Below are 8,723 nucleotides of genomic sequence, written 5' to 3'. Positions count from 1 at the left end.
CGGGGGGGGGGGATGGATCGCCCGGCACAGGTTCTGCTGGTGGGGCAAGATGTTCTCTCCGTGGCAGCAGGTGCCCGGGCAGCCCAGCAGGGCTTTCCCGTGGCACAGGGCAGGTCCCCGGGCACTGGGCAGGACGCGGTGCCTGCAGGTGGCAGCACGGGCACGGCAATGCAGCCCTGGAACACACAGCTGTGTGTTTTGTCTCTTCTCTCTCTGACATTTTAACTTTTTGTTGTTTGTTTGCTTCTTGGCGACGCGAGCCTGTTCCTCCCGAAGGGACTCACACTGTGACTGTCTCTGCCGGGCGCTGCTGTCCCCAAACTGTGCCCGGGGCAGCCCCAGGGCCGGGGCTGCAGGAGGAGCTGGGGCTGAACCTGCCTGGCTGATGTGCAGCGCCTGGCACAGCCTGATCCTGCCCCCAGCACGGGCTGCCGGACACACGGACTGTAAAAATTACAGTAATAACATTAGAAAGATCCAAATGTCAGTATTTTTAAACCCATTCTGAGTTCTGAAGAGCCAGGGTGAAGCTCAGAGCACCTGCACCAGTTCCTTGGGGAGGGGGAGGCTTCGGGCAGGGAGGGCAGGGACTGGGATTCAGTAGCCAAACCCTCGGATTTCTCAAAATCCCCAGAAGGTGCCCAGGACAGCCCTGGTTGGCTCTCCATGAGGTTCTCTTCCATCTGCTGTGTCATTTCATTACCCAGCAGCGTTGTCCTGCCCGCTCGGGGGGGCTGGGCAGTGGGGACCAGCCCTGGGAGGCTGAGCAGGGCAGGGGGATGAACTGGAGACACCCAGGACTGGGGTTACAGCTTCGCACGTCTGCAGGGCTGTGCCCCGAGCAGCAGCAGGGACCTGCAGAGCTGCCCTTGCTCATTAGCTTCCCACCTGGGCTGGTAACGAGTCCTTCTGTTGAGGACAGCTCTGTGACAGCTCCCACGCTGTTCATTGACTGTCACTGTATGGTGGGTGCAGCCTTGTGGCTGCAGTCAGAGCCCTGCTTTGCCGTGGGAGGCTGCTGAAGCACTGGGATTTACTGGGGCTCCCAGGGATTAAAAATGTGTGGCTTTATTTGTGGACAAATAAATGGCACTTTTGTGCCATCAGCTCCATGAAGCTGGGGAGAATGTGCCCCCCAGATCTGCACTGGGGACAGGGCTTGCAGATCCACCAGCCAAAGGTGATTTCCAAAATACAGGGTGTTTCTGAGGGCCAGGATGGATTTGAGCAGCAGAAGAAACGTGTTTGGGTGTCTAATATTTCAGTGCATCTGGGTTGGCTGGAGTTAAAAGCAGTGAACAGACTGGACCCAGGGAGTGAGTGTGTGAGGCTGGAAAACCCCACCTAGCTGGCTGGGAATGCTGATTGTGGCAGCAGCTCTGCTTGCTGAGGGTGTTGTTTTCAATAATGATAAAGCACCCTTGCAGTCAGTGCTGGGCACAGGGACTGGCTCCCTGGAGCATCCTCTGGAGCCAGCAGCTGGGGCTGCCATGGGCTCAGCTTCTCCTCCCCAAAGGGGCTCAGGATCTGTAAAACCTGGTGCATGTTGGCATGTCCTGTCATGTGCCAGCATGTCCCAGTGGGAGTTCCCTGCCCTGAGCTGGGCATCAGGCTGTTTGCTGTTTATCTTAGGGAACCAGTGGTCTGCAGGGACTGAAGTGCAGAAAAACCACCCACAGGTGATGCTGAGAGTTCCGGGGTGTGTGGGGGAGATGGGGAATATTCAGCATAGTTTGTGACTTGGGCCTGTGCCCTGTCCTTATGCAAGGGCTTCTGGAGCACAGGGATGCTGTTGGATTCCCTCCTCTTTCTTGGGAGTCTCAGTAATATCCTGATGTCCCTGGTGGCCCTTGTGGAGCCAAGGCCCCCATTAGGGCCCGTGGAGACGTGGCAGCAGCTCAGGGTGCAGCTGGTGCCCCCCGTGTGCCAGCAGCATTGGCAGAGGCTGCCAGGACCAGAGCCTTGCTGTTTGCTGAGCTGATGAAGTAAAACATTGACCAAAACTGAAACCAATTATGCTGTGATTAGATAAACGAACTGGAGGTGTGTTAATTAATAATCACCAGCCCAGGAAGGTGCAGCCATAATGAGTCCTGTGCCTTTTCTCTTGTCTAAGCATGTGCAAATATATTCTTCTGCAGAGCATTAATTAAATGTTGCAACACACGAGGGTGTTAATCCGAGCTCTGGAACGGGGCTGCTCCGGGCTGGGATGGTGTGAGCTGCTGGAGGGAGGAAGATGAAGGGCTGCAGGTCAGCCCAGGAGCCTTCCCCTCCCCACACCTGCCCGAGAGGTGTGAGATGGGAACTGCCACCTGCCAGGGCTGAGGAGAGGTGATGGGGCTGGGCTGAGGTGCTTGAGCTCCAACCTCTCCTTGCAGTGAGCAGGGCTTTCCAAAGGGTTGTTCCCTGCTGGGCAATGGGAAGCAGAATTCTGGCCCTGCTTGCTCAGGGATGAAGGTAAAGGATTTGGCAGCCAGTGTGAGCTGTTGTGGAGAGCGGGTGGGAGTGGGATTTATTGTGGGCTTTTTTCTTTAACATAAAAGTGAGCCCCCATATGGCACTGCATATTTAGCAAAAAAACTTTCTGGTCTTTATTTATCCAGCATATGGATCTAACCTTCCCATGGAAACCTGGGAACCAGCCACAAACAGACATGTGTCCCCAGGCAGGTGATGGGGCAGCTGCAGCCCTTCCATGTGGCCCCTCCTGTGCCCTGGGTGGGAGGCTTGGGGGGGTGGGGGGCAGGCTGGGAGGAGGGGAGCAGACCTGGGGCTGTGATCTGCCTTCCCTGGGAGCTGTTGATGGGACACCAGTACCCTTCGCCTGCTGCAGGGCTGGTGTTACCTCAGGTGAAACACAGTCCTGGAAGGTGTTGTCTGAATAATTCATTTGGAAACTGCTGCAAATTTTGCAGGGTAAATTATTGAAATATCATTCAACCAGTTCTCCCTGCCCTGGCCCTACAAGGCAGAGTGGGGGACATCTCATTCCCATGGCAGGGGAGCAGTGTCCCCAGGCCAGCACTGCCCCAGGTATTGGGGGGCTTTTCCTCCAAGAAATCCCCCTGAGTATCATCACCTCATCCTGACCCCACCCTGAACAAGGGCAGCTCCTCAACTGTAGTGATTTTAAACCAGATGCTTTAAATGGGTTTGTAATGTTCTTACTCATCACTATTAATAATGATGCTACTACTTCTTAATGATGCACAAAATTGTCAGAATATGACAGATGTAAAACTATTTCCCATGAAATTTAACTGTCAAAGAGATGCTGTAAAAGGTTGGAGAGGAGCACATTTTTCCCAACATGAGGTTATCACTGCTCCACTTCTGGAGGTCTTTATTTTTCTTTCACTTAAGTGTTGATTTCTGCTTGAAAAGTCAGGAAGTTGCTTAAGGTCGAGCAGAAGCATTTTGCTTTTTTAAATGAATAGATAAGATTATTCCCATTAATGAAACATTTAGGTCTGCCTGCTGAGATAATAACATGAGGTAATCAAATCTCATGCTTCAGGGCATAAACTGATTGACCATGAGGGTCAGGAATTATTTTTCCTGTTCCTTAAAGAAGTGAACAATGGCCTGAGAAATGATGAAGGCTTCTTCATTTGTCCCCAGAGGATGTTACACTGGCCTTTTGGATGGTGAAACACGAAAAGTCAGAGCGTTGAGCCAGTGTGACATAATTCTGCATCTTGTCCCTCTGGTCTGAGTCCCAAGAGGCAGCAGCTCCTTCCAGCCCCGGGTTCCTTCTGCTGCTCACACTGTGGCTGCTGCCCTCGGAGGGTGGGGGAAGAGTTGTTGGGGGCACTTATTTCTAATGCACTTTTGTGTTTTCTAAATCAATAACATGATTATAAAGATTGTTTTTTTCCTCATCAAAAAGGCTCAGATAAAAGCTTGTAAGGGTGATGAAAAAATACATCATCCTCCCCTCTGCTCCGGGGTGAGGGAGGGGAAGGTGTTCCCAGCTGTGCCAGCTCAGAGCCTTGGCAGGGGCCTTGGAAATTAAACTCATTTCTTAAAGATTCCCCCCAGCAGATTGCAAGCCTTTCTGCCTGGATGGTACAAACCTTTCTGCAGAATATTTGGACTGAGAGTCCAAATGAAGCCACAGAATAACTCCTGTGCCTCCCCAGGGGCACAGAGCTGGTATTCATGTCCAGACTTCTTCTAAAGAGTTATTCATTTGTTAAATGGCACATGAGGGCAGTTGTCAGGACATTATAGAAATGAAGTCATGCTGCTGGTGTCATGGCAAGTGGTTACAGGTGGAAGGAGCTGCTGAGCTGGGCCCCAGGGCTGTGTGTGTTCCTTGATGGGTTTGTTGCAGAGCAGGTACCACACGTGGGGTCTGTGCCCTCCCAGCCCTGGCACTGCTGAGAGTTCCTGCCTGTGCCTCCTGCTGACCCTCCTCTCCTCCTCAGGATACAGGGGTGAAGCTGCACCCCAATGAACCTCACAGCAGAGCTGCTGGTGTGATCTGAGGGGATTTCAGACAGCACTGTGTTCCCTGTTCCAAACATGCCACAAAGGGGAGTTTCTGCTCTGGGCTTCCTTGCAGGCAGCTTTTCCCCTGGTTGTGGCTGTGCTGCATCATGTCCCATCAGACCTTATCTCTGATCCCTTTGCTCAGGCTGAGGGAAGATAAGACCTTTCTCCCAGAAGACAAACCCTCTTTGACTTAATCTAGGGAAATAGACTGAGATCACCCTGATTGTATTTCATCTGTCAAAGCTGCATCCAATTACAAGAAGTCCAGGTCACCCACAGATTTGTTCTCCCCTCCCCTGCTCTTTGTTGGGCTCCTGCTCCCCCAGGAGATGCTTCAGCTCCTGGAGCTGGGGTGATGCTGCTGAGCCTGCATGGTTCCTGGTGGCCTCCCCTGGTCCCGAGGGGACCCAGAGGAGAGTTCAGCCATTGTGCTGGTGCTTTCTGGCACTGCTGTCCCCTGTTTGTGGCTGTTCTGGGGCTATTCCTGCCCTCCCTGGGAAGCACCATCCCTGGGAAGCACCATCCCTGGGAAGCACCATCCCTGGGAAGCACCATCCCTGTGCTCCTGCTGCTCATGACAGAAAGATGCAGATCAGCACAGTTCTGCTTCCCAAGGTGCAGGAGGAAAGAAAGCAGCTTTAAACTGTTTAAAACTGAGAGCAAACAGCAAATCATCCTATCAGGAAGTGAAAATAGTCTCTGGAGTCGATCCCTCAGCATTCCTGGTCCCTTAGAGCTGTGTTTGCTTTGCACTGATAAATGTTTGTCTTTCCTCATGCAATGTCCATGTCTGCATGTATTCAGTTTTAATTCTGGTTTTAATCACTCCTTTCACACTTACTCTTGGCACACAGGGAAGTTGTCAATTGTTGGGGTATTTTTATAATTTAAAACCTGATTTTATTCCTATTCCTCTTCCCCAGTAAGAGATGCTAAAAACCTAGTTCCTATGGATCCGAATGGCTTGTCAGATCCCTACGTGAAGCTTAAACTAATCCCTGACCCCAAAAATGAAAGCAAACAGAAGACCAAAACTATCAAGTGCTCCCTGAATCCTGAGTGGAATGAGACATTTAAATTGTAAGTACAAGAAAAACGTTTAAACTTGGAAACTCATTTTTCTCACCCCTAAGAATTAGTGTGAATTTATTTGGTCTGATTTAATTATTCAGAGACAATAAGCTGATTGAACTGAGAAATAATTATTTTCAGTCCTGCAAGTGTGACTCAGAAATGCTCAAACCTCTGCCCTGACCCCTGGTCAAAGCTGAGTGTTTGAGGGCAGGGACTCTGTCCTCCCTTTGAAATGGATGTGGTTGGGAAATTAAATATTAGAGAGCTGAGTGGTCGTTGAAGACCTTCCCTTCGTTTTGCATCCATGTTCTTACAGAGTGTGGAGGGGCAGGGTGGTGCAGCAGTGGCTTCCACAATAAAACCTTCCCTTTTTCCTTCCTCTCTCCCAGCCAACTGAAAGAGGCAGACAAAGACAGGCGGTTGTCAGTGGAGATTTGGGACTGGGACCTGACCAGCTTTTTTTGAGCTCCTTGTCCTTTGGGATTTCGGAGCTGCAGAAGTCAGGAGTCGATGGATGGTGAGACTTGCCATTGTTTTACAGATGCTGTGTGCACAAAGCAGTGCTGGTCCCTCTGTGTGCGATGGGAGGTGTGGCAGCCCTTGTTCTTTGCCAGCATCCCCCTGCTCAAGGGCCCCCAGCCAGCCCGGCTCCCATGTCAGGGTCTGCTCCACCTCTCTGATGGGTGGGAATGGTGCCCTGCAGGGCTGTGGGGTGGCCCTGGGGACAGGGCTGTCCTTGCCTCACCTCCCCTGTATCCTCCTGCCCCCTGCAGGGTTGCTTGGTGCTCTGGGACCTTTCCCTGCCAGGGACACAGGCAGCCCTGGCTGCTCTGCCCAGCACTCCTGGTGCTCCCACAGCCTTTCCCTGCAGAGGCTTCAGGAGGAGACACCGTCACCTGCCAGGACAAGCATTTTCCAGCATTTTCTGGTTGGATTCCCTTAGCTTCCATCCTGAGGGGGCAGCGTGGCTTTGCCAGGCGTGCAGGGGAGCCAGGCTGGGCTGGGGACACTTTGTGCTGCCCCTGTGGCAGGGACAGCCCCCCAGCCTGGGGGGCAGGGCTCACACCGGGAACACACCCAGGTGGGCACTCAGCATCCCTCCTTACCCCGGGAGGGTTTGCAGGGTGGGTCTGTGACACCCCCACTGGATGGTCTCTCCATGTCCATTTCCATCCCCAGCAGGACACCTGCTGCCCAGTCTCCTTTTTTCTTTCTTTTTTCTTTCTTTCCCCCCCCCAGCCGGGGGTGCCCGGGAGCTGCGTTACCTCCTGTGTCAGGTGTAATAACTGGGAACAGATATTGTGTGTCTGGTGGAAACCAAGCCCTGCAAGCTCTTAATTTGCATTTTGTCAGTTGAGCAAACGCTCCAAACCCTGCCAGTTCCCCACGGAAGCTGCACGGGGCTCACTGGAAGCAGAGAGCAGGAAGAATTAGGAGGGCTGGGCAGCACGTGCTGTCCCCGTGTCCTGCCTGCCACCCTGACCTCATGTTCTTACTGTGCCCCTCCAGGTTTAAGCTGCTGAGCCAGGAGGAAGGGGAGTATTTCAACGTCCCGGTGCCTCCCGAGGGAGAAGAAGGAAACGAGGAACTGAGGCAGAAATTTGAGGTGAAAGGATTTTTCCTGGGGTCTTGGGGGTTCTCCTTGCTGCCCAACATGCCCTTGGGAAAGGCTTTCCCCACCAGCTCTTTCCCAGCAGCACAGGGAATGTGGAGCAGGGTACAGCCCATCACTCCTCCCTCTCCCCACCCAGGAAAGAGTCTGAAATCCCATTATTTTTAGGAAGTTGTTCCTTACTGCAAGAAAGCAGCAGAGTGAACATCCCCCTTTCCATTGCCTTGCTTCACACCCCCTTTGTCTTTCTGTTAGGGCTGCCAAAATGAGTTTGTGAAGAAGATTGTGTTTGCCAAAATGAGTGTAGTGTAGATAAATAAGGAGATACTTCATTTAATGTATTTTCAGCACTATTTTCTGATGAAAGAGGGACAAAAGTCCTGGCTGTCCCAGGATGTCTCCTGGTGCCAGCACATTGCTGGGACAGCAGTTCTACCCACATTCTGAGGTGCCATATAATAGGATTTGTTTGTCTGTGTTTTCTGTCATACTGCTGGGTATGAATTAATAGAATTAATTAAGATCAATTAAGATATTAGTATAATTGGATTTGGAGCTAATCTCAGAAAGAAACCCTTTCTTAGCCCTTAGATGCCCTGTGAGGTGGCACAGCATGTGGTGGTGTCACCAAGGATCTGCACAGAGGTGAACTGAAGCTGGTGAGATCTCTGTGCCAGGGCAAGATAGCATTTAACAGGAAGAAAGTCATATAAGTGACTTTTATGTTCAAATTTGCTACTTAATAAGCCATGAAAGGTCTTGCCAGAATGATTTAATAGGTCTTTGCCATCTTTCAGTAGAGCTGACATCTTCCCACAGCCCTGAGAGTGAACCTGGTACCTCTGGAGACATGAGCCATACTGGTGCATCTGGAGAGCTGGTTCCTATTTCTCCTCTCTTTCTCAGTCTCACGTGGTTCCCTGGCCAGCTGAGCCATGGAACCTGCTGGAGGTGGAGCAGCCAGGGTGCTGTCATGGTATTTCACATGACAAGGACTAGAAAGAACCCTCCTGTCTGTCTGCATTAGTGCTGCTTGATCCTGCCAGCTCCTCAGCAGCACAAATCAATACAGCGAAGTCAAGACGTGTGTGACAGGTTTGTGCTTGGAGTGCAGCTGAGTTGTGCCCGTGCTGGAGGAGCTGAGGTGCCAGCCTGGGCAGTGCTGAGGAGACACAGGGGTGCTGGCACAGCTGCTGGCTGGAGCAAAGCCCCTTCCTGGGGCCCCTGGTGCCATCCCCTGCTCCAGCCCCCTGGGCACCTCGGGCACCTCCTGGGCCTGACAAGAAAGTGTCCTGAGCCAAAAGCCCAGCGTGAAGCCCTGCACTGCACCTCCTGCCCTGCTCAGCCCTTCCCAGCCACGTGCTGGGACAGCTTGCTAGGTGTGGGCATCAGCTGCTGTTGCACACATTCACATGTAGTGAATTAACTGTGACAAATGGGGCTGGATAACAAAGGTCAAGTGCTTTAAAAAAAAAAAAAAAGTACTGAGCACTGTTTGGCACGTTCCAGCTGTAAACTTTGAAGAGGTCTCAAGATT

General features: G+C 52.1%; 1 protein-coding gene across 1 annotated transcript in view; it reads left to right on the top strand.

The window, feature by feature from the left end:
* Positions 1-8,723, top strand: part of PRKCB (protein kinase C, beta) — a 56,301-nt gene that overhangs the window by 14,830 nt on the left and 32,748 nt on the right. The window contains 4 exon segments of the mRNA XM_010002599.1: positions 5,424-5,580; positions 5,964-6,028; positions 6,031-6,091; positions 7,084-7,180. Of these exon segments, the coding sequence (XP_010000901.1) occupies positions 5,424-5,580; positions 5,964-6,028; positions 6,031-6,091; positions 7,084-7,180 (380 nt within the window).

This window comes from Chaetura pelagica, unplaced genomic scaffold, assembly GCF_000747805.2.
Source record: "Chaetura pelagica isolate M959 unplaced genomic scaffold, ChaPel_1.0 scaffold438, whole genome shotgun sequence".
Classification (NCBI taxonomy): domain Eukaryota; kingdom Metazoa; phylum Chordata; class Aves; order Apodiformes; family Apodidae; genus Chaetura; species Chaetura pelagica.
This window is presented reverse-complemented; position numbering and strand designations above follow the sequence as displayed.